Here is a 26,687-nt window from a genome sequence, read left to right as displayed (position 1 = left end):
ATATATATATATATATATAATTTAAGTCAATTAACAATTAACAATCATAACCTTCAAAAAAAATTAATAATCATATAACACATTTATAAATTTTAACAGAATATATTTGATAATAATTAGTTAAAATGCTAATGAATTTTCAAGGGAAATAATTCACCCAACTGAAGTGATCTATCACTATGTTGTGTACAAAGATATTTTCAAAACAATTTCATTAAGCTGTAAATTTCACACTTATTACTTATTAGCACCTACTCGTTTAGGTAATGGAAAGTGAAGTTAAGTACAAAAAGAACACTAGATTTTTACATGAAAATTAAGAAAAAAAAAATTAAAAACCTTTTTGGACGTAGTCAAGTCAAACGGATCTTTGTTATGGGTGTGTACAGGATACATGAAGACTTGTGAAGTCCTTGGGAAGGAGAAAGAGCAAGACAGTGTGAGAGGAGTGGATCTTATTGCAGGCAAGTCCTTGTTAGCTTCATGTTTCATGAGTGGTCACTGGTCAATCAAACAAGACAACCTATATGGTTGAGTGATCTCCTTAGCCACCCTAAGGTTTAGGGCTCGACCATGCTTCTTTTGTGTATATTACTGCACGAGCAGCTCAGTTGGTACTCGGGTGGCAGATTGAACCTTTTGTCTATATTACTGCACAAGCAACTCTATTGGTACTCGGGTGGCAGATTGAGGGCAAGAAATCATACCTTGCCATGTTGGGCTTTGGCCTGTCAACTTCAATTGTAACATAATGTTCTAAAGTTTCAACCTCCTCAACCTGAAAGATCTATTCACAAGAAGTTTCTGGACTTTGAAATTGATATAGAAATGAGAATCATGAAGGACTCCCCAATAACACCCTTTTCTTATAGGAGGAACATGCCAAAAATACAAAACTATACAAACAAATTCAAACAAAACGCTTTTGTCAAACTATAGCAACAACAACTTGAAATTAAGTCGCACAATGAAAGAAAACATCATCACCTTCTTTTTGAGCGGCCCTTGATTTATATTCTCTCAATACAACCTCCACTTCTTCAATCACCCCAAGCCTCCGGAACCAACGAGCCAGTATGTTAGAAGCTTCTTTTCCGAGCATAACGCCTCCCTTCTCCAAATCAATTAAAATGTCTAATGCCTTGTTTAGGTCATTCTCCCTTTCATACGCAGTTAATAGCAATGCCACACATTTGTCATTTGGTTCAATACCAACTGTCCTCATATTTTCAAAAGCAATACAAGCATCGGAGAGTTGGCCTGCCACGAGATAAGCATTTACAACTAGCCCACAAATCTTGGCATCAGGGATGATGCCCGCTAATTGGAGTGCATCGAAAACGCTTTGAGCTCCTTTGCTGTCACCAATCATGGAGTACGCTCTCAGCAGTGCTTTATAAACTTCTCTTCCAGCATAAATCTCTTGGTCGTCCATTACTCTAAGCAAGCCCTCTGCTTTAATAAGTTCTCCGGCTCTAATATAGGCCATAATCATTGACCCGTAGGATCTTCTGTCCAACGGTCCTCCAAGCAGCATCAACTCTTCGAATGTATCTTCTGCCAGCTTAAGATTCCCAACCTTGCTGTACATGTGAATTAAAACTGTAAGCAGCGCCTGGTCACATATGAAGCCTCTATTTTTCATCGTCAAAACCATATTTTCAGCTTCTCGGACAAGATTTTGCTTTGCATAGCCATGAATGATTTTGGTATAATCACGAATGTTGGCTTCAAAGGATTCCTCTACAAGGGCAAGCTGAGCCACCTAAGAAAAATACAAAAAACAATAATAAATAGGTCGTTGGAAGTTCAGTAATGCTTATAAGAATCTAACACTTCCCAAGAAGAAAATGTCAGCCCGCTACTCTGCTATGCATAGTCTTATTCCTATATCTCACGAAATCACGAGCATCTATTTCCAGATTGCAAGAAAAAAGTTGACCATTGATCTACTAATAAGCCTTCTGAACCTAGAAGAACTAATACGGTAAGAATTGCAAAACTCAAATGGCACAATGTCTTTCTTCCTTTTTGTCAAGTGGAAAAATGCCATAAGTTGTTCAGAGGAACTCTATCTTGTGATGGCATGGATGAATCATATACCAACACAAAACTAAACAAATTAAAAGCATATGATAATTTTAAAGAAAAGTAATAGTTCATACTGAAGAATTACAATGTCTGTTGGTGCTCAATGCTGGATGGAAAGAAAGTTCCAAAGTTCCCCTTTTCAAAACTCAAAGAGTTATACACTAGTCTACCTTGTGTTAGAAAACAAGGTTTCACTAATGCCTTATACAGTTTATATCTGCAGACTTCGAGCAGAATAAAGAACACTCAATCAGGCCGCATGGTAGCTCAATTGGGTCCTGTGTGGTTGTTTGTAGCAAGGACACAAGATCGAGCCCTTGCAGTCGCAATGTGGGAGTTTCACCCTCTTGTGGGGGTGACTCCTTGTGGACACAAGGCATTAATGCTCCCACCGTGATTTATCCCTCCACAATCCTATTGGACTGAGGTGTGGGCGCCATTGGGGCTAGGGATTTTGCATTTTTTGAGGGGAAAGAACAGTCAATCAAGCAATTTATGGTATCAAAAACCACAATCAATGCAAAAGAACCAAAAGTCATTCAAAGAACAAGCAACACATAACAAAGACCAAACAAAAGAAAATCTTTATACCTCAAAATACAATGAATTATTCAGCCCATCCAATTCTTTAAGAACTGCCAGCCAATCAGCTCTCTTGGGCTTCATACTCCTCACCCAGGCACCCAGCAGCACTGATACACTGCCCTTTTCAGGTGAATAGCAAATAAGTTGTTTCATTAGGGCCTTACATCTTTTTGTCATCTTTACTGGAAGCTGAGAAATGGCTTGTTTTTGTTCCTTTGTAATATCAGAACCTATTTCAACCCACCGGAACCTGGGTTTCTCAATCATTTTCACTTCTTCTGCGCTGCTGATAGCTAATACTTGCTGCTGCAAATTGAATTCTTTGTGCAAGTTATGGGTTTCCCGTATTGGGCTGCTGCACTGCAATCTCCGGCAGAAATGGTGTAATTCTAACACTGAATTCGAACAAGGAACCAAATAACGAGCCGTGAAAGCCATGTCTATCCAAGAAAGTATTGAAGATTTTAGGGCTAAACCCAAGGTGAGAAATAGCAGGGGAGCAACAACTACTACATAATCATTATCAGGAATGTTTCATTTTCTGATTCGAGAAGCCAGTATCTCCTGAAGGCACACAAAATTAGGGGTGTGCATTTTCCCTTCTTATGGGAAAATGGCATCTTTAGTCCTAAGTTATAGAGATAGTGTAGACTCAGTCCCTAAGTTATGGGTGTATGCGAGTTTAGTCCCTCAATTATTCACAAAGTGGCGAGTTTGCTCTACTAGCTGTATAGTAGAACGCGATGTCTTTGAACCGACTGCTGTTTGTGTAGATGATGATATATCCCACATAAAAATCTCTCAACCATGCTCTGTTCTCATGAGTGTGCCTGTTTTGGTCGTGGGTCACCGTTCTTGGTTCTGCAAGAGTTTCTAAAGAATTGAGCCCAGCTCAATTATCCTTTGAAGCGCTGCTCACTTCTCTCACATGGGTGATTCTTTCCCGAGTATCCCGCATACTCAACATATGTCAATTGACATTCGAATCATTAAAGCATCAAAGTGCTAACCTCGTGCGGGAGCCATTGTTTTAACGAGGAGTAGTAGGGAGTCCGAAACCCCCACAATGACACGCTTCATTCCATAATTTAGTTGTCTCATTGAACTTAGGTGCCAGTTAGGTTGGGTATTTACTATAGAACTTTTATTCGAAGGGTTTTAGACCCATTCCTCGTGTAAGCTTCTCCACAACTTCTTTGTCTAACCCTTTGGTCAGCGGATCCACTATATTGTCTTTTGACTTTACGTAGTCAATCGAGACAACACTAGTTGTGAGAAGTTATATAATGGTATTATGTCTACGACGTAGATGTCTAGATTTACCATTATACATATGACTCCGTACTCTCCTAATTGTGGTTTGACTATCACAATGCACATAGATTGGAGATACGGGTCTTTCCCAACTAGGAATATCTTCCAAAAAATGGCGTAACCATTCATCCTCTTCACAGCACTTGCCCAAGGCAATCATTTCAGATTCCATCGTGGATCTGGCTATTGTTGTTTGCTTGGAAGATTTCCACGCAACGGCTGCACCGACTAGTGTAAACACGTAGCCCCTCGTGGATTTAGAATCCTTAATATCCGATATCCAACTAGCGTCACTATACCCTTCAAGTACAACAGGATATCTCATGTAGTGCAGTCCAAGGTCACAAGTATACCTTAAGTATCTCATAACCCTTACTATTGCCTTCGAGTGCATATCACCGAGGTTACTCGTATATCTACTGAGTTTGCTAACCGCAAAGGCAATATCTGGCCTAGTACAACTCATAAGATACATCAAACTACCAATCACCCGAGCATACTCTACTTGAGAAATACACTCCCTGTGGTTTTTGGTTAGATGACTGTTTGTATCAAACGGTGTCTTAGCCAATTGATCATCATCCTTGTTAAATTTCACAAGTATTTTATCAATGTAATGAGATTGGCTCAACACAAGACCATAAGGTCTTTTAATGATCTTAATCCCGAGGATTATTATAACTGAAAATACTATTTTTTTCAATTTAAATATTCTAATTTTTAATGATTTTAAATATTTTTTTCCCGAGACCATAAGGTCTTTTAATGTAAATATTCTAATTATTATTTTTATTTAAATTCAATTTCTTCTTAACATATTCATAAACCAAACAAGTTGTTGAATAACTGAAAATACTATTTTTTTTTCATATTATTATTACAATTTGTTGTTTAAAATTACTTACATGGATGTCATCTATGATGCATGTCACAAAAAATTTGTCATATTGTAAATTTTGTAAGAGGCATGTTTGGTTGTTAGCGGATCCGCCAATTTTTTGACGAGTTTGACCATCTTTAGTGATTTGACCAAGTCAAACCGCTAAAGAATGTGTTTGGTTATCAACGATTTGGAGCAACGGTTTACTCTAAACCGCTGAAAATGAAAACGCTGCAATATGCAACATTTTCACTTAGCGTTTTGGGAAAAGGTTTTCCTTTTCCAAAACGCCCTTGTATATATATAAAAAATAATAATAATAATTAAGAACAGTGCACCAGTTTGGCTTACTGGCCCAAGCCATAATGTTATGTTTAATTTGGAGCCACTAAGGCTCCTATAAAAGGAGCCATGCCACTTTTCCCACAGATGTGGGTAAAGTGGCAAAACTAAAGGAGAGTTGAACTCCCCTTATGTTTTTTTTTTTGTTAGTTTTTTATTTCTTTTATTAAATTATTATTATTATTATTATTATTATATATCCTAAAAAAATAATTACAATTGTTATTATTATGAAATATATATATACTCTTTTGGTCATTTTACATGTTAACCGCTAATCTAATTAGTTAATTTTATCAAACATCTTTTTACAAACAGCTAATACAATCCGCTAGTCAAACTCGTTAATACAATCCGCTATTTGATAACCGCTAACACAATCCACTACCGCTAACTGCTAACCGCTAACCGCTGATAACCAAACAAGCCCAAGGACTATCAATTGTTTATTGATAAAAAGAGTTGAAATGCAATTATTGTAAAGTTGGAGTGTTTATTTTTTTTTTTTTAAATGGAGTTTAATTATACTTTTTAAAAAGAAAATTAATGATTAATTTGAACCAAATAATTTGCCAAACCAAACGACACCTTGCTTGAAAAATAAAAGCCAAGTCCAATAACATGGTGGGCCCATCAAATTTAAGAATTAAGACACAATACGGCAAATTATTGTGTGGACCATGGTTCACACAACTGTGTGGACCATAATAAAATGTACATTTTTAATGTACTAAATGTACATTATTTTTGTACTGAATGTACATTATTTTTATATTATAAAAATAATGTACATTCAATACACAAATAATGTATATTCTCTGAATATAATGTACATTATTTTTATATTGAATGTATATTATTTAATAGTATGATCCACACAGCAATAATGATTGGACACAATACTCATGTTGTCATGCAGATGCAGACCCATTACACGTGGCTTACGTAAGTCGCCAGGCAGTTAGCATGAGAATGCTGCCACGCCAAAAATATTTGCATTCTCGTTTGTTTCACAACTTAACACCAAATTTGGTATATTTTTACACAAAATTAACTCGTAATTAGAAACAAGTATAAAGTAAAATTTAGGGAAAAAGTGTCAAATTGACCCTCTAAGTAAGGTGGATAGTGCAATTAGGTCCCCTAACTGAAAAAAAACTTCATTCAAGTTCTTTAAATCGGTAAAATTATTTAATTAAGTCCAAGTTGACTTGTTTATCATGTCATATTAAGTTAGAGGCCTAATTGCAATATTTATCCGACTTAGGGGATCAATTTGACACTTTTTTTCATTTTTTATTTTATTTTCAAAATAAACATTTTTTATTTATTAAAAATATTATTTATTATAATTAAAAATAAATAATAGTTATAAAAAAAACAGCCTCCGGCTGTTGGACAATCAGTGGTTGTTCTTCCTCACAAACAACCACGACCGTCTAAGGAAGACGGCCATGGCCGACAGAGGAAACTGGAACGAGGGGGCGGCCATAGCCGTAGCCCTCGTCCCAAATCTAGAAGACAGCCATGGACGTCTTCCTTAGACGGTCGTGGCGTCCTGCCGGACAGCTGGTGACTCTTTTTTTTTTTTTTTTTTAAATTTTTAATATTATTTATTTTTATTTATAATAAATAATATCTTTAATAAATAAAAATATTTGTTCGGCGAAAAATAAAAAAAGTGTCAAATTAGCCCCTTAAGTCGGGTGGGTAGTGCAATTAAGCCCCCTAACTAAATTTGACTTGATAAACAAGTCAACTTGAACTTGATTGAACAATTTTACCGGTTTAGGGGGCTTGAATGAAGTTTTTTTTAGTTAGGGAGCCTAATTGCAATATCTACTCAACTTAGGGGGCCAATTTGACACTTTTTTCCTAAAATTTATGATCTAATTGGACCACTACACTATGTGCGGAATGCATTTTTTACTCTATTTTTTACTCCCTATTTACATTAAGTGTTCCGATTCATTCAAAAAAAAAAAAAAGAATAAGGTGCAAATTGGCCACTGACGTAACCTGAAAATGCAATTATGTCACTGAACTAAAAAAAGTGCAATTAGGTCACTGAACACTCCAAATACATGCAATTTCACCTGATAGCAAGTTACTATCCATTTCATTAGGTAACTTGATTACGTGGACGGTGAGTTGGCATTTTAAAATAATTTTTAATAATATAATTTAAAATTTAAAAAAAAAAAAACGCCGGCCACCCCTTCCCCTCCACCCCCCTTCGTCTCCAAAGAGATCTCTTCATCTCCAACCGGAGACAAAGAGCATGTCTTCGTCTTGAACCAAAGATGAAGGAGGGAATGGGGGTGGCATGAGACAGGTTGTCTCACGCCACCCCCACCCCCCCCCTCTCTGTCCCCCCTTCCTTCGTCTCCGCTGGAGACGAAGAGAGATGGAGGAGGGTGGAGGGGAACGGGTGACTGTTGGCCACCCGACGTTTTTTTTTTTAATTATTTTTTTTATATAAATTTTAATTTTTTAAATTTTATTTTTAAATTATATTATTAAAAATTATTTTAAAATGCCAACTCACCATCGACGTAAGTATGTTACTTGCTGAAATGGATGGTAACATACTATCAGGTGAAATTACATGGATTTGGAGTATTCAGTGGCCTATAGGGATGGCAACGGGGTGGGGCGGGGGTGGGGAACGGGGTCCCGTCCCCGTCCTCGAAATCTCTCCCCATTTCTCGCCCCGCCCCACCCCATTCCCCGGCGGGGATGGAGAATTATTCCCCATCTCGCGCGGGAATTTTCAGGGATTGAGAATTTCCGCGCGAATTTTTTTGAATTATGTCAATTTTAAAAAAAGACTAATATTATGAAAAGTTTATATTGTTAAGCTTTGGATCATTAAATTGTTTCAAACTCCTCCAAAATCCAAACATAAGTACATAAAAAATCAAATGAACTTCAAATCTTCAATTCTCAATTTTTAAACTCGGCTAAAGTAATGGTTCTCAACTAGCCAACTCTTCATTAATAACCTGAAAATAATAATAATAATTTGAATTATGAGAATTATCACCCTCCATTCTAATTCTAATAAGTGATAGGGAATATACCTCGTATATATGGCTCTAAGTATTTCGTACATAGACGAATACTAATACGGGTACTAACCCTATAAAAGAGACCTTAGCCCTACTTGGAAAGGACTTTTTGGCACTCTCTTCTTCTCTCTCTGATTCACAATAGCCATGCTCTCTCCCTTCTCTCTACATTTATTCAAGAACAATGAATAAAGGGATGACTTTGGGGCTAAATTCTTTCCTTGAGCCTACCCTCTACATACATCATTATACATACAAAGTATATAGGGCAATTAATCATATCAATAAGTAATAATAATGTATGATAAAATAAAATTAATTTAAGGTATAGACATCAAACACTAAAATTAATCGAGTATATGTAGGCATGTAGCATGAAGGTAATTGCTCAGGAAGAACTTTCAATCCACCTATTCTACGGGAATGTTTAAATTTTATGAATAAAGCCTGCAGCTCATAAGAGTTAGAATTTTTTTTCCTATAATCCTATGCCTTTTTTACAATTAATTAAGCCTGCAGCTTACAATTAATCCTACAATGGATTCTTAAGCACACTGCACATATGAATATTAATATTATATATTATAATATAAATATATATTATATACTATATAATATTTAACGGGGATTCGAGGACGGGGTCGGGGCAGGGAATACCCTTCCCGTCCCCGTCTTCGACGGGGATTGGAAAATTCCTCCATCCCCGATCCCGTTCCCCGAAAAAATCTCCAAATCTGCCCTCGTCGAGGCGGTGATCGATTTTCCCTGTTGGGGCGAATTGAATTGCTATCCCTAGTGGTCTAATTGCATTTTTTTGGTTAGTGATTTAATTGCATTTTCATGTTACATTCAGTGGCCAATTTGCACCTTATTTAGAAAAAAATAGTATTAGTATATAAAATTTATATATTTGGAAACTACATTAAAAATATTGTTAAACACAAAAAATAAACAAATAAGAAATAATTTATTTTAAAATAATTTAATAATACTCCGTACTAAATAAAATAAACAAATAAGAAATAATTTATTTGACTAATGAATAGTAAATAGGTAAAATGTGATAGAGAAAATATTGCTCCATGATAATCCATATATCATTTTCTCTCTCTCTCTCTCTTTAAAATCTCTCATGTATTCTCTATTAGTAGTTTTAGTTCATAATCTTTTACTATTACATCTTGCTACCACCCTTTTAGTCAAGCTTGTCTTACATTGTATTTCTAGTGCGATTTACATCTCATGTGTAATTTGTAGGCTATTATATATGAGCAAAGTTTATCTTGTGCACTCCTTTGGATAGTGGTTATGGATTTTTATCTTAATTTTTTTAAAAATAATTTTAGTCACTAAAGCAACAAAATAATTTTTTTTTTGAAGGGGCAACAAAATAATTAATCTACATTAAAATATTATTTAGTATATTAATGTTTTAGTAATTTGTTATTTTTCCTTTATAATCTTTGAAGTTTGATATTTCATTTGTAAAACAAAGAATTGGAAATTATTTTACCTATGTTTGTCCTCTTTATATTATATGTGGTACATTATTTGTATTTTTGTTACATGAACCGATTAAAATCAAATTCTCTATTTTACACATAAAATACCGAGACAAAAAAATTACAATTAAAGAATAAATAATTTTTTTTGGGGGGGGGGGGGGGTTCTTTTTTCATAGCTTTCCATTTTTCTTGTTTCTTTTTCATTAAAATATGATAGAAAATTATATTAAACATGTTTATCAACATCTAATTTTCATATTATTTTTCAAATTAAAAATACAGAGTTATTTGAAATTCTATTATTTTTCTTCATTTTAATGTACAAGTAATGCTCGTGAAAGGTGACAATAATATTGAATGATGCAAGCATGTATGTAAATTGGACCGGGTCAGATGGAATATTCAAAATTTTGAGTATTATTATTATTTTTCTTCCTAAAAGGTTGAATAATATCCATGGATAACAATGTGTTAATTAATATCATGTACCTGAACCATAATATGATGGTTTTGGATAGTTGATTATCGAGTTTGAAATGAGTTTGGATAGTTGTGAAATTCTTGTGCCTGATACTCAATTGTGTATATGTGCGTGTCTACGAGAATGCGTGTGCATTAAATATATTTCATGGTGATTTCAATTAAGTACTCCACCTGTCCCATTTTGCATGCCATGTTTACTATTTATTGGTCAAATTAACTATTTCTTCTTTGTTTATTTTCTTTAGTAATTTTAATTATTTTAAATTTGTATTTTTGTGTTTAATAGTACTTTTAATGTAGTTTCTAAATATATAAATTTTATATACTAATACTAAACTTAATATTATGAAAAATTGAATTAAAAATAATTTTAATCAAGACTCGTTAATTGAACTAGACAAACAAAATGAGGCAGAGGGAATACTATATACTATATAGGTAGTGTCAAAAGGGTTTGGAATGACTATGAATAATATTTATTTATGTTAGGGTAGTTCCAAATGTATCCATATTTAAATTTGAAAATGGTTAAATATAGCATGGGATGACGCTAAATGTTAGTTTCTTTTTCGTTGCCAATCTCGCGACGACATCCTTCCACTAAAAGACTTTGTGTAGCCAAGATATTACTATACGCTAACAGTAACTCAAATTCAGTCCAAACATGCATCCAGGAACGTACAATTGGGAAAGTACCGTGCTTCGAAGATTTGGGTAACCAGGACTGAGGGATTCATTAAGAAATGCAAACCTTGCTTACTTAACAATACCAAATGGAAAAGTCTCTTTCTGAACCCCATTCCTCCAATACTTATTCATAAGATGTTCCAGGGACTTGTAGAAGGGTTTTTTTTGCAGAAGAACAACACTCATGGCATAAGTGGGTATGGCTTGAGCTACACTTTTAAGAGAATATCCTTGGCTGCTTAGAACAATAATTTCCTATTCCAGGCATCTATGTCATGGTACATTTTATGCTCAATGAAGGTGAAAACTACATTTTTATTACATCCTATTAACAATGACAGTCCCAGATATTTACCTAGATTCTCTGTAGGGGTAACCTCCAATATTTGTGTCACCACCTCCTTATCTTCACTACTTGTGTTCCTGCTAAAAGTGATACAAGATTTGTTGAAGTTGACCAGTTGCCTAGACAATCTCTTATATTCCTTTAGGCACTTCTTAACTTTTGCTACTTCCTGGTCATTTGCTTTGAAAAAGAAAATGCTATCATCTGTGAAGAACATATGTGATATCAAGGGAGCACCATGAGTTACACATCATCCATGGATTGAACCCCTTTCTTGGGCATTATCGAGCAAGAGAGAAAGCTCATTTGCACAGTTGATATAGATATAGTGAGACAATGAGTCACCCTGTCGGTATACTCGGAATGCAAAACTTGATACATCCCCATTCACCATAATATTGTACCTAACAGTGGTGATACAAAAGCATAACCAACTCTACCCAACTTGAATAAAAACCCAGCCTAATAAAGATGTCCCTCATAAAAAGATCACTTCTTCCTATCATAGGCCTTAGCTATATTTAGTTTCACCCATCCAACTCTTCTCAACTGTTTCCTACGTAGATAGTGTCCCACTTTTGTAGCCACCAAAATATTATCCGTTATCAACCTATTCGGTATAAACACACCATAGGAATATGATATTATATTTCTAAGGAGATTCTTCATTTGGTTGACTAACATTTTGGCTATGATCTTGTATACTACATTGCAAAGAGCAATAGGTCTAAGATCAAACACTTAAGAACAAAGCTATTGACATCCTAACCCACCTTACCCCAAAAGCTTTGGTAGAAATCCAAGTTCATCCCATATGACCCTAGAGACTTGTTATGTCCCATAGAGAACAATGCTTCTTTAACTTTCCTGGGTGTGAAAGGTTGCACCAAATTCACATTATTACTACTCGAAACCCATAGATTCACCAATCCAAAAAGCTCATCCACATTAAAACCCTTTGACTTGAAAATTTCCTCAAAGTATATTCTAATACTACTGGCTTCATGCATTCTCCTCCCGCTCGATACCCCTCCCCCTCATTCCTAAGCTTCATCACATAATTTTTTTTTCTGATAGACACTGTTTGGTGAAGGAACCCGGCATTCAGGTAATTAGGTCCCCTTTCTGTGTGCCCTTGCATGTATGCATATGTCCTTAAAGCCACCTAAACGTCATGTGTTCACCATATCAATGATAACCTAGGGTGTGTTTGGTTGATAGGTTTAGCTACCATGAATGGGTATCAAAGTCATTGCTAGTGTTTGGTTGACAGGTTTTTATAATACTACTATGAGTTTTAATTATCACTTAATTGCAAAACTCATTTCCTAATAAAATAAGGGTTTCATCCCCTTCCTCCTCAATCTTTCCCAACTATTAATAATCATTCTCATTCCACCCTAGTACCAAACATGCAAAAACTTTCAACCAAAACCATTACCATTACCAAGTATTTGATACTCATTCTGATTTCGATTTTCATGTGCGAACAAAACACATCCCTACTGAATTAGTCAATTTATTTTTAATTACACATTTTTACTGAATCAAAAGATCTAATAAAGTTTTTGGGCATGTTTGGTTAATGGCGGATCCGCCATTTCAGCATTTTGACCAAGGTCAAAACGCTGAAAAAACCGTTTGGTTAGTGACGATTTGGAGCAGCGGTTTGCTCCAAACCGCCGATTTTGAAAATGCTGCAATATGCAGCGTTTCCCAATGGCATTTTGGGGAAATATAATCCTTCCCCAAAACGCCCCTTAACATATTATATCTAAAAAAAAAAAAAATTAAACTTGCGCGGTGGGCAAACTGTTGAAAGGATTGGAGCCTTGAGGCTCCTTTTATAGGAGCCTCAAGGCTCCATTCCCCACTTATCCCACCACAAGGGAAACAAAAAATCACAAAAGGGGAGCCATTGTGCGGCTCCCTGTTTTGTTTTTTATTTTATTTTTAATTTGTAAAACATTATATATATATATAAAATTTATTAATGTATATAGTTTTTTTCACTTTTGGTCCTATGACTTTAGTGCCTCCGTCAATTTAAGTACACAACTTTCATTCCTGACATAAGTAGTGTTTGACTTTGATTTGTTTTCCACTTTTAGTCATTGACTTTGATTTTTTTTCCACTTTTAGTCCTTTTGGCCATATGAGCGACAACTTTTAATTGAAATCAAAAAATTATTGTGCCATTAAAGGTAAAAGTGTCTTCTGATAAAGTCCTAAATATATTTATAAATAAAATCAAAGAAAAAATAGGAAAAAGAAACATTATTTGCTTGTTCTGTTTCGCCTTTTAAGCGACAATTTTTAATCGGAATCAACAAACTGTTGTGCCATTAAGGGTAAAAGTGTCTTTTGATAAAGCCCTAAATACATTAAACGTTATTTACCCTTAAAGGCACAACAGTTTGTTGATTCCGATTAAAAATTATCGCTCAAATGGCAGAAAGAACTAAAAGTGAAAAAAAAAAAATCAAAGTCAAGGACTAAAAGTAGAAAACAAATCAAAGTCAAGCACTACTTATGTCAGGAATGAAAGTTGTGTACCAAAATTGACGGAGGCACTAAAGTCATAGGACCAAAAGTGGAAAAAACTCTTAATGTATACCCTTTTGATCATTTTACATGTTAACCGCTAATCTAAACAGCTAATTTTACCAAACATCTTTTTACAAACCGCTAATATAATTCGCTGATCAAACCTGCTAATACAATCCGCTATTTGATAACCGCTAACACAATCCGCTACCGCTAACTGTTAACCACTGATAACCAAACAAGCCCTTTGTTTTCAATTAGAGTACTTAATTATACTACTCGTATTTTAATTTGGAGGTAAGATTGTTAAAAGGGGTGGAAGTATAGGGACAAGAATGAAATGGAAGTATAGGGACAAGAATGAAAAGATGCAATTAATTTTGCTAGTGGGAAGGAAAAAGTCAAAAGAAGGCATTAATTAGGGTTTCACTCTCCTTTTATCTTATTCAATAATTCAATCAGCCATTAAAATAAGAGACAAAGAAACTACAGAGAAACTCCCCTCCCCATTTACACAAACTCCAGCAACCCTACAGCTCTCTTCTTTCCTCTTTTCACACTGCACTTTCCTCCATCAAGATTCCCTCTGCTCTGCGTCAACACCGAAGTAAAGGTTCTCATTTTTCCTTTCTTCTTTTCTTCCTCCCTAAGCTTAGATTCCCCTCTTCGTGTAAGGATCGCTGTATCTGTATCTGTCTGTATATCTCTCTCTGATTTCTATGTTCAGACAGCTTCTATACTGTTCTGGCCGTCTGGGAATGGGATCTGGTTGGTGTCCAAAAACTTTCCGATCAGTAGGTTTCGTTGATGATCGGTCCCGATTGGTGGTGGGGTAGAGTTGATTTCGTGAAATATATTTTTTTCTTTAAAAAATCCTATCTTCCTTCCGTTGGATGAGATTTTAGTTGGGTAGGTGAGGCTCTTGATTAGATCAAAATTTGTTGATTTTAATTTTTGTGTTTTTGTTTTTGCTGATTTTTCAATTTGTGCTGTTTGTTAGGTTTGGGTAGCTTTCTCTAAGTGGTTGATTGCACCTTACTTCTTTCTATTTTATGGCTTAATATTTATTTCCTTCTCTGGTGAAAGCTTGACAACCATTTATTCTATGGTTGTAAAGCTTAGCTTCTCTTTGCTTCTTATTCTTTCTTTCCTCCTCCTTCTTCTTCTTCTTCTTCTTCCTAACTGTGTTGAAATTTCTCTTTGCAGAGTGATCTTTACAGGACAGAGTGATACTTATAGAAGATAAAATATTAAAACTTTAGAGTTTTCTGATACAGGGCGCATGCCAGTTTCCGGGAAGGAAGAGGTTTCCATCTATGATCTAACTTATGATTTGTTTCTTAACTTCTGTCTTCATTGTTATAGTTTCATATGGTTTAAAATGAGTTGACTCATGTATCTTGTATATGCAGCTCAGAATGCAGTCTAGTAGCTCATTGACAGGTATCCCTATAAAGAAGAGAAGGTTCCCCTTTGTTTTGCCTTCATCTTCTCCACCTGAAGAGCCAACTTCTTTTCATGATGAAAGCAATTTAAAGAATGGAGAATCTGGTTCTACCCAGAGATCATCTTTCAACCCTATTGATACTGCTGGGAGTGCCAGTAAATCTGATGCCATCAAGAATCCTCTTTTGGAGGTGAAACAAGAAAAGCCAGGTGGTGCACATGTTAGCTTTGGTCAACCAGTCATGGATTCATCTGGATCCAAACTAGCTGACGCAGATAAGACCTCTGTTCAATCCACTGAGGAGCCTCCTGGATCCAAACCTGCTGAAGCTGATAATACCTCTATTCAATTTACTAAAGAACCTTTTGGATCCAAAGTTACTGAAGCTGATGTCTCTGCTGCACAATCTTTTGAGGAACCCTCTGGATCCAAAGCTACTGAAACAAATGCTTCATCCCTTCATTATGTGGAGGGACCTTCTGGATCTAAACCTACTGAAATGGATGTTACGGCTGCTCAACCTAATGTGGAACCTTCTGGATCCAAACCTGCTGATACAAATGTTTCGTCTGTCCATAATATGGAGGAACCTTCTGGATCCAAGCCTGCTGAAAAGAATTTTTCATTTGTCCAATCTGCTAAGGATCCTTTTAGATCCAAGTCTGAGGAAACAAATGTTGCGTCTGTCCAACCTAGTAGGGAACCTTGTGGGATGCAACTGTCTGAGGCAAACATTACTTCTGCCCAAACTAATGAGGAATCTTTGGAATCCAAAGTTCAGGTCACTAACACGAAGATTTGCTCAGGTTCTACCAATAGTGCGGATAATTGTGTTAAGGGAGCTTTGACTGAAAGCAGCCTTGAAGTTGCAGAAAACATTTCAGTTAATGTCAAGATGGAAAACATTGGCAAACAAGCAGAAGGCAGCATTAAATTTCAATCTTTTGCACATTCAGGAAACACTGAATTGTCTTTAGGACTACAAAGACAAAACCTTCCTTTGGGAGTGCAAAACAGAGGAGGTTCTGAGATGCCTAATAATTTGGATCCATCATTGTTATCTCTTTCTTTAAACAAAGAAAAAGCCATCGATTCTCAAATTGGAAGATCAAACAGTAGGTCCAATGATGATAGTCCTGATACCGATACTAATAGATCAAACTGGGATTTGAACACTACTATGGATGCATGGGAAGGTTCTGGTAATGGCTTTCAAGATACAGATAATATTGATGCTCTAAGCAAAATCAGTACTAGACATGACCTAAAACCTAGTTTAAGCTCCTTTAGTATGCTTGGTGCTTGCAATGATAAAGGGAAGCAAATTTTTGGAGTTTCTGAGCAGATATCTAGTATACAATCTAGCCAGTCAGAGGATTCACTTTTCCTTAGTCTTGGTAATGGTTTGGACTTCAGTAAGAGGCATTTTGGTTCAATGACCAAGGCAGACTCAATTCCACATACTAGTGTTCCTAGAACCATTACAAACATGAATTCTATTGGATGTGGAACTGTAAAGGTAGAACCTATTGATGAAAGCTCAAAACAGGATTATGCTGGATCTAGCAATAATGCTGCCAAAGCACTGGATGGTAATTCTTTGAAAATGGAGCATGTTGAGAGGGGAAACATGGAACCTGTTGAATTCCCAATCAAGTGTGCAGAAAAGCTAATTGAGAAAAAATCTATAAAATCTGAACCCTTACAGGAAACTAATCAAGAAAGTTGCAGGATGTCCAGCATGACATTGCACCAATCTATTGGAAATGTTGTACCATCAAAAGAGAGTTCTTCTACTTTGCCAGTGCCATTGACCCCTGAAAAGCTGTTGAGTACAAGAATGGCTACCTTTTCAGAGTTGTCTGTCAGCGGGGAGTTATCAAATCAATCTGAACATTCTGTTCATACTAAAGAAGTATATGCAATGAATGCAGGTATAGCTATTCAAAATGAAAATTCTGCTCTAAAAGGTTTGAATGCATCTTGTTCTAAGGTAGATGCTTGTGAGTCGGAGGGTGTGAAAATTGACAGTTTGGAAATGTCACAGTTGAAGCAAGTTAATGAACACCATCAGGCTTTGGTTGCAAGTTGTGAGGGATCTGTGAGTGGTGAGCAAGATATGAATATATCAGTTGATATGGAAGAAGAACAACTGTATGGATCTGATTATGAATCAGATGGCAATCATGCTTGTACTGTACATACTGATGTGGAAGGTAGGCCCTGTGGCAAGGAAGATGATGATTATGAAGATGGTGAGGTGCGGGAGCCAATATTGCAGTCAACAGAAGAAAATACAATTGCTTTGGGAACTGATTCAAAAAAAATTATTGATTCTGACATTCATGCTATGGCTGCTTCAACTGATGATAACAATGTCCAATCTGGTTGTGATGAAAAAGATGAAACTGCCATGATTTATCATGAGGCAATTAATGATTGTTCAAAAGAGTGTGGCGGCGGCACAGTTTGTGATAAGATAGTTGATCAAGTTTTGGGAAAAGATGGTTCTTTGTCAACCTCAATATCAGAAAATGTGCCAGCAACATGCTCTTATGACTCTATGCCTGTAAATGCTACCCAACAGATACATTTTGATCAAGCAGGAGCAAAAGATAGGCAAGAGGAAAATATAGAGGGTGTTTTATGTGATGGAGCATTAGATGCAAGCAATGATATGAGAGTAACTGTTACCAAGATCTCTGTTGAGGATGCCAATGGAACTAACGACGCAGAAAAGTTAAACTCCAGTTTGGCCAATGCTGAAACACCTCTAAATGGTAATAGTGCTAAAGATTCTAGTGCAATTAAGAGCCGGATTATCAATTTGCCTCGGACTTCTAATTCCACTTCCCCTAGTAAAGCCAGATCTATCATGGGTAGACCTTTGTCATCACGAAGTGGAAGGGAAAGATATTTTGATGCTCAGGATGAGAGATTACATCTTAGTGGGAATAGGTGAGTATACTCTTTAGCTGCTACTGTTTCTTTAATCTGTGTTTATTTTTAAATTTTTAAATGGTTGATGGCACTTGATTTTATTCTTGCCCTTTTCAGAGGTGAAATGTACACTGATGGTTCAAACAAATATGCCAGAGAGAGAATTCGAGATCGTCCTTATGAAAGCTCCAGGGTAAGTTTCATGCGTGGAAGAGGACGGGTTTCGGCCCGGTTTGGTAGATCACACCGTGACTGGGATTCTGAGCGTGATTTTAGCTTTACTCGGCGGGATGATTACTGTTTTCCTAGACATAAGCGTGCTGCTGCCATTGATGATGCTGAAGTTGAACGGAATGACTTTGATATTGCACCAAATGGAGCTGTTATGGGTCCAAGTAGAGGAAGGAAACACTTGAATGGTGAGTCACCTTCTTTTCGGCATTCTTCATCAAGGAGGCTTTCTCCTGTTGACAGGGGTGGTCATGCAACCATGGGCATTCAAATACTTGGTAGGATGCCCAGAAATAGTAGTCCGAGTAGATGTACTGATGAAGATGGTTCAGAGTTTGTTGGACTTAGGCACGGTGAGAGGTTTGTGAGGGATTTGCCAACTGATATTATTGATCCTGTATATAGATCAGATGGGCAATTTGTCCGTGGTAAAAAAATTTTCCCCCCCATTCAAAGGAGAGATTTTTCTCGAATGCGATCCAAATCTCCTGATGGATCTCAAAGACATTCCCCTGGCCCTTGGACTTCTCATAGAAGAGCTATGGAAGGACTTGATGATCTTTCTGAATTGCCGCAGCGTAGATCTCCAGCTATGTATCGTGTAGATAGGATGAGGTCTCCTGAATGTGATTATTTTTCTGAAGAAATAGTTCCTAGAAGGCGTGGCTCTCCATCCTATGTGGCTCGTTCTTCTAACAACATGAGGGATGTGGACACTATGCAGGAACATGGGCACCCAAATTCCTTATCCAATAGAAGTCCTAATCGTCTCTTTGCTAGAAACACTAGGAGAGCTGATGGTGTAAATCGCCGAGAGAGGGTGGATGATGATGAGTACTTTAGTGGGCCAATAAATTCCAGTAGATTGCATGAGCTTCGGGGGGATGGAGGTTCCGATGAGAGAAGAAAGTATACTGAGAGACGGAGTGTTCGTTCTTTCCGACCTCCTTATAGCAATGATACTGAAAATTTCCGTTTCCATCCTGATGATGGACCTAGGAATTTTGGGTGCTCTCCAGAGGAAGATGCGGAGTTCATGGAAAGAACCAATACAAGGGAAAGGGAATTTGATGCACGTATAAAAACTGGACCTGGGATTGCACCTAGGAGAATGAGAAACATTGAAGAGCAAGAAGGAAACTATCGACCACAAATTTGGCATGGCGATGGGGGGTTTAATGATGCCTCTAGATTGAAAAGAAGAAGATTTTGACTTGTTGCCCCATGATGTTTTTCTAGATACTACATTGGCTCAATGGCAGGGGATTTTTATTGGACCTGAGATGAATGTCAAAGCATTAATGAGAGCAAGATGGGACCTTTTTCACATAGTGAGCAGCAAAGGCACACAATGATTCATGTTTCTTTTTGATTTCATGCAGTTCAAAACTCATGGTCTTATAAACTTTTTTCGTGGGTAAATATTTTGAGCTGCATGTGACTAGATTTCACCTTTAGACTTCACCTGAAAGCTCCCTCGAGGCTATGATTTGCCCGGTCCAACAGGGAGGGAGGTAGCACTCAACTAGAATTCAGGTTCAATGTTGTCTCCATAATGAGGAGAAAAATGCTAGCTTGTTTCTCCATGATGTTTCCAGGTTTGTGGAATCTTTGACTGAACCTGTATGAATAAGAAGCTTTTCATTGGGGGCAAGATGGGGGAGATACTGGCATAACAAAGCAGCATTGGCAGTACCCATGTGTGAACATTTGTTTTTCATTAGTCTTCTTGTGGGTAAATATTCTGATGAGCACATCACCTTAGCCGGCCGGCCTAACGGCGGGGAGCTCTGCATCAGCTTAGTGTTATGTTGGGGTTCATGATTATATCCAGATTGAAATGGAAGATGATTGATTTGCTGCTATATATGTGAAACCTGATGTTGAATCTCTTCATTGAGAACAAACTAAAACTCTGACCTGCACTTCTTTGCTGTGACCTTTTTGAGCTGTGAATGAGGTCTCATAAGCTTGAGCCTAAGGTGGCCAAGGTCCAGTTTCAATAAACAAAACAAAACATTAAACAAACATTTATTAATTATGTGTTTGGTAATTGACCTTAATGTTACAGATGTCAATGATCCTATGACCTGGGTTCCAAGGGTAGGGTTCATTGTGAAATGCAAGCTTAATAAATAATAGTGAATCTTGACTTTTATCATTGGGTGATATTAGTTGGAGGTCCACATTAGGGTGTTCATCATTCAATATGGACAACTTCTTAAGCTTTGAATGGATAAACGCATAAGTTTTGAATTCCAATCTCATCCTTGATGAATAGTTTAGGAGTTGTAGTCTTTGGTCTTTCTAAATTTTGAATAGAGTTGGTCTTTCGACCTTTCTCACATTTATTAATCTCATTTGCTACATTTGGTCTTGTCGACTAAAAGTTTGACAATCACCGGTTAGAATTAGAAAAGTGTATGCTTATATGAGGAAGTCCAAAGGCAAAATCGTCATTTCAAGTATAAAAAATTAAAGGAAATATGAAATTGTTTGTGATTTTTAGGTCTAGAGTGGTAGTAGAAAATGATTTGGTTTTCCAGATTTTTATCAATTTTGATTTGGGAGGATGTCTATGCCCTTGAAACTTTTCTAGATGAGGAATTTTTTTTTTTTTTTTTTTTTNTTTTTTTTTTTTTTTTTTTTTTGGTTTGGTGATAACTTGGTTGGTAAGGTCAAATTTGACGAGAAAAATGTATTTAAATACGGCAAGATTAATAGCTTAGAGGATCAAATCCAAACACCTCTCTAGTAATAATGTCTCATAGTGTTTTTTCTTGGGTTAAGAACACCCTATCTATCTTCATGCAACAACGGGAGAATACCATTAGGAGCAAAGCTAATGCCACTTTAGTTATAACATGATTTTGTTCGTGGAACACATGCTTGATTTTGACATTTCAATCTTTAGGGCATCCACAACAGATTTATAGGAGGATAATGTTAGTAAATAATAACCATGTTTTGATCTTGGACTGATGTGAGAATCATTTTTAACGCATTTCTTATTCCTGCAAATGTTGGTTCATACTACAGTATTTTCTGACAAATTAAAGGAAGGCAAAGGGGTGCTGTGCGCGTCATGCGCACAGCTGGGCGCCCATGCGGGCGCGTCATGCGCACTTGACAACTTAATGTTTTTTTTTTTTTTTTTTTTTAAATTTTTATTTGATTTGTTTTTATTTTTTTTATTTCATTCCCTCTCATTTTTTTTCCTAATCACACTTACAAAAATCGCGAAAAAACTCCATTGATAAGGATGCTCTTATAAAGTCAGTTTTTACATTTTTTTGATGATACCACGAAGGGAACTTCAGAGTAGTTTCTATCCCTTAATCTAGCTAAAAACATCTTCAATGTGTACCTCAATCTTATGTTATCCCTCATTCCCTTGCTCCAAGCCTAACTTAACTCTCTCATAATCACCTAAATTTCAATTTTAGTTATGTGTAGCCTGATACTTGCATAGGGATATGTTGTGCCAAATTCCTTGAGCATCAAGAGAAAATTAACAGCACGTTTGGTTCACAGAATAACTTTTAAGGGAATAGGAATACTATTTCATAAGGAATGGAATAGGTAAGGAATAAAATATGAATTGTATTCCAGTGTTTGTTCGCGGAAGAAATTGACTTGGAAATTGTATGCCAGCGTTTGGTTGGTTAAAGGAATATAAATGGAATATATATTTAAAAGACATAAATGCCTTTGTACAAAATTTATTATTATTATTATTATTATTATTATTATTATTATGCATCAATTTACCATCATTTCATAATCAACTGCTAATCAATATATTATAAGAACATTTATTAATATTCAGAAGAAGAATAACATAAGTTTTTTAAACAAAATACTGAAAACAATTCAATGATAGTAGCAATGTTCATAAAATATAAATATGAATAATGATTAATGGACAGCAAGAAATCTTCTGATCCACAGTAGTCTTCGATCAGGATCAAGACGGAGAAAAAAAACCACTTTATTAGGATGATCAGTGAGCTTTCGAAACAAAGTCCATTTCATCTAAAGTCAAACCATCAACCTCTTGTAATACACGATCAAATATTATTAAATATATATTCACATTGTAGTTATTTGATATAAATCAAGTGTAGGGGATAGGTTTAAGTACCTTAAACCATTTCCATCTATGATATGTTGATGTTGCTGGAACTGGTTCAGGATCTTTGAATAAATAATTTCGGAGTTTCAAAACAGCATTTAATACTATATTAAAGTATCGACTAATAGTTTCACCTGACTTTTGAAAATTATTTTGAATGATCCTATTTTTTATATAACGAGCAATAATATGTAAAAATATTGCTACTTGCTTATCAACAAGCATATTTCTTGTTGGCCTTAACCCTTCTATAGTTTTTAACATTGTACACAACTTTAAAAAAGCATGTCGATTCATCCTAAGTTTTTTTTTTTTTTTTTGAAAACACGATTCATCCTAAGTTGAGATATACATTTTTCATCACAACAATACACTGTTCGTAACATATATTCTCGAGACCCTAAAGTATTAATAATATAAGATTTCATTCGTTTTTTATTAGAACACAAAATTGTCAAGATAGACATCATCATTATAAATAATGAACTCACAGAAACACACATATCCAACCATATATGCAACACAGCTACACATCTTTTCCTTCTTTCAGTACCAGTTATTAAACGCAAACAAGCCATAACTACAAATTAAATTTAAACCTTACAGTACTCAAAATTATAACAATGATTCACAAATAATATATCAAAAACACATATATTCACATACAAATTACAATAAAAAATATAAAACGACACATATATAGATCACAAAAATATAAAATTAAACTCTAGTATTGAAATATATATAATTACTAATTTATATATAGTGTATATATATATATGATCACAAGTAATATATATATATATATATATATATATATATATATAAAATTTATAACAAAAAAAGAGAAGGTTAGAAGAATACCTCCAAGAAGAACTCCAATTTACAATGGCTGAAGGAGATGTGTGCGATGACAGAGAGAAAGTTGTGATGTGATGATGTTTAGAAAAGTGAGCGTAAAACAATTAGGTTTAACAAAGGGTAAAAAAGAATAAAATATATAATAAAATTTCTATTCCTGAAAAGTCAGGAATAGGTTAATACTAGGGGGTGCTGGTAATAACTATTACCCTTGCAAGGGTAATAGACCATTCCCAGGAATAATATTCCTGGGAATACAACTGCTTACCAAACAACGGAATAGGCTATTACTAGGAATGCTATGCCATTCTCTACCTATTCCGTGAACCAAACACACCATAAAGGCAATGTGAAGTTTGTGATTTTTAGGTTTAAAATGGTAGTAGACAATAATCAAGGTTTTTTTTTTGTTTTTTTTTTTTAAAACATTTTCATCAATTTTGACTTGGAAGGATGACTTTCCCTTGGAACTTTTCTAGACGAGGAAAATAATTAACTTTTTCAATCAATGATAACTTGATATTTGGTTGGTAGGATTAAATTTGACAAGAAAAGTATATTTGTATTTCAAATGTAGCAAGATTAATATTTGAAGGATCAAATGTGAAAAGAAGATAATAGTCAAGTGATAAAAAGTGATAATAAATCTTGACCAACACAAGTACACACCCATCAATCAATTAGTGTCTTTGTTCATCCATCAAACAATTGTTTTTGTTCATCTCAGTCTTCAACAATTTTTGGACATTTCTCTTTACAAAACAACTTTCATTTCCATTGAAGGATTTGAATCTAAAAGAAAATGTAAATAATAATTCTAAGCTAAAAACGGGTCAAATAAGTCATTGATCTAATATCAATAATGCAATTGAACTCATAAACTTAAAAAAAAATGTTTCAATTAGCAACACCGTGGCATCAAGAAACATCAAGAATGCCGTCTCACTCTCTCTATCTTTATTGGCAATAAAACTTCACATTGTCATAGTGGCAATAATAATAATAATAATAATAATAATAATAATAATAATAATAATAATAATTATTATTATTATTATTATTATTATTATTATTTTCAATTTTGGATTACTTAGGTTTGGAACTAATGAATATGTTAAACAAAGATGAAACCTTTCATTACTTGAGCAGCCTTCTATCTTGTGGACTGATTCACTAGACAAAACTCTTGCCCAGTAGAAGTGTCTACTGGATAAAACTTTTTTGAATAACCTATTGGATAAAACTAAGAAAGAGTTTTGTCTAGTGGACAGTGTGGACTATTCTATTTGGAAAGAGAGATTTAGACACTTTCACTAGATGGAGACTGTGTAGCGAAATAATCTTACATAAAGATTATTTCTAGAAAAAATGCAAGCACAAGAATGAAATATTAAGGATTTAGTACGAGTCGAACAAAACATTCTTTCCTTAAAACCTTATTTGCTACCTCCCAAAGGTGCTAGAAACGTTAAAACCTAAGTTTCCAGGATAAAACGTACTATGACTCAATGTTTGAGCACTCAAACAAGTGAACCTAGCGAACTAGAACACGGGTAGAGCACATGAAGTTTGGGGAGGAAGTTGAGCATAGTTTTGTGAGAGCAAAAAAATAGGCAAAAAATTGTGTATAAAATATGCTGCTCAACCATGCTTATATAGGATAATATATGAGGAACTAATAGCAATTAACATGACATTAATCACTAGTTTAAAAACCAGACTGTAACCTTCAATAGAATTAATCTGAAAATTAATTCTAAAATTTAAAATTGGAATTAATATTAAATTAATTCCCTAACATCAGAGTTAATGCTTCATAACTGAAATTCGAATAATACCTTCGAGCAGTACTCAAACAGTACTAACGAATGGTACCCAAAAGGTTATGAGACGAGGAGTCAAAATCTACCATTCGGTCAAACCCAATTTGACCGAATAGTAATTCCTCCAACCGAGTAGTACAAGTTCGAAACATTACAATTTGAGCAGTCAAAGTTCGAATAGTTACTACTCGGACAGTGACTAAAAAGTTAGAAACTATTTTAGAAAAGTTGGCATAACTTAGCTCAATCTGGGATTTGATTTGCACCCCCTGCGTGCGCGAGAGAGAGAGCCTATATGCTATACAATTCAACATTCCTCTAAAAGGATCTTGTATATATAGTGGTGCAAATCCCCTTGTTTTTCCAATACGGAACAAGTGCTTGTTTCAAGTCTTTCTACCTTCATTTTCCAACTTAAATGGTTTTGCTTTGATAATTAATTTTCATTTACCCATTATCTGTTTTGAGCATACAATATATCAATCTCTTCGTATTACTACGAAGAACCCGAATGCACTTTGACCCGACCCAAACACATATATTAGTACCACAAATAGCCACTTATAATGCCGTTTTATGCTATTTTTTCTAACAATCCCCTACATAAAAAGAAAACTTGATTTTCAAGGTTGTTTTAAAATGGAATGATTGTGTTCAATGGTTAATCCCTGCATAGGATAGGTAGGTGTTACCTTTTGCTTGAACCTTCCCTTGTAAAGATATATTTACTCTACTAGTTGTTCAGTAGAATACAATGTCTTTGAACCGACTGCTGTTTGTGTAGACGAGAACCTTCTAACCATGTTTTGTTCTCATAATTATGCTCGTTTTGGTCATGAGTTGTCATTCCTAGTTCTGCAAGAGTTTCTAAAGAATTGAGCCCAATCAATTCTCTTTTGAAGTGACCACACTTCTCTCTCACATAGGTATTTTTTTCTAAGTATATGATGTATGTAAAGTGGTATGATGAAAAGATGGTGAAAATATTGTTCCGCTGAGGATTGGGGCTATGTCACGTACTTGTATGAATTACTAGATTCTAGACACTAATGTTTTGGAGTTCGTAAGGATCCAAGCAAGCTATGATTAAGAAGGGAAAATAAACTAATATTTTTGGGTTTTTAAATATAAAGGAATGCAAATTAAGCACGGATTAACTATATGATAAATGATGAGTCCAGATTAGGGGTATTGCTTTCTTGATGCACTAACAATCTCAAAATTAGGGGAAAAATGACTCACCAAAGGGTTTATGGCAATGCATATAAGAATTCAAGTCTAAGCTACGATAGTAAACAATAAACAAGAATTAGAGTAGAATTGCCCCACTTTCGTAATGCATCAATCCTAACCCTTGAAACACAAAAGCATTATAAGCTCTAATTCACCATATTTTCAT

General features: G+C 35.3%; 2 protein-coding genes across 3 annotated transcripts; one reads left to right on the top strand and one right to left on the bottom strand.

Moving 5' to 3' along the window:
* Positions 1–790: 790 nt before the first annotated feature.
* LOC116018921 (pentatricopeptide repeat-containing protein At1g01970) lies at positions 791–3,236 on the bottom strand. The gene is made up of 2 exons (XM_031258963.1): positions 2,683–3,236; positions 791–1,765 (listed from the first exon to the last, which is right to left on the bottom strand). Exons 1-2 carry the CDS (start codon positions 3,112–3,114, stop codon positions 956–958), a joined length of 1,242 nt encoding a protein of 413 aa, XP_031114823.1. The 5' UTR covers positions 3,115–3,236; the 3' UTR covers positions 791–955.
* Positions 3,237–14,204: 10,968 nt separating this feature from the next.
* Positions 14,205–20,532, top strand: LOC116020774. 2 transcript variants are annotated; one of them, XM_031261298.1, is made up of 4 exons: positions 14,205–14,464; positions 15,058–15,157; positions 15,264–18,256; positions 18,356–20,532. In XM_031261298.1, the coding sequence occupies exons 2-4, from the start codon at positions 15,134–15,136 to the stop codon at positions 19,680–19,682; spliced, it is 4,344 nt and encodes a 1,447-aa protein (XP_031117158.1). In that variant the 5' UTR covers positions 14,205–14,464; positions 15,058–15,133; the 3' UTR covers positions 19,683–20,532. The 2 variants fall into 2 exon arrangements, with proteins under 2 accessions (XP_031117158.1, XP_031117159.1); XM_031261299.1 differs by lacking the exon at positions 14,205–14,464 and adding an exon at positions 14,543–14,760.
* Positions 20,533–26,687: the final 6,155 nt, after the last annotated feature.

This window comes from Ipomoea triloba, chromosome 5 (genome assembly GCF_003576645.1).
Source record: "Ipomoea triloba cultivar NCNSP0323 chromosome 5, ASM357664v1".
Taxonomy (NCBI): Eukaryota; Viridiplantae; Streptophyta; class Magnoliopsida; order Solanales; family Convolvulaceae; genus Ipomoea; species Ipomoea triloba.
This window is presented reverse-complemented; position numbering and strand designations above follow the sequence as displayed.

What these genes read in the sequence shown, in the direction of transcription:
- LOC116018921 (XM_031258963.1), bottom strand. Translation starts at nt 3,114, where the DNA reads ATGGCTTTCACGGCTCGTTATTTGGTTCCTTGTTCGAATTCAGTGTTA. An exon ending in ATAATTCATTGTATTTTGAG is followed by an intron (nt 1,766 to 2,682) that starts GTATAAAGATTT and finishes TATTTTTCTTAG; the next exon opens with GTGGCTCAGCTTGCCCTTGT.
- LOC116020774 (XM_031261298.1), top strand. Translation starts at nt 15,134, where the DNA reads ATGCCAGTTTCCGGGAAGGAAGAG. An exon ending in CAGTTTCCGGGAAGGAAGAG is followed by an intron (nt 15,158 to 15,263) that starts GTTTCCATCTAT and finishes TTGTATATGCAG; the next exon opens with CTCAGAATGCAGTCTAGTAG. An exon ending in TTACATCTTAGTGGGAATAG is followed by an intron (nt 18,257 to 18,355) that starts GTGAGTATACTC and finishes TGCCCTTTTCAG; the next exon opens with AGGTGAAATGTACACTGATG.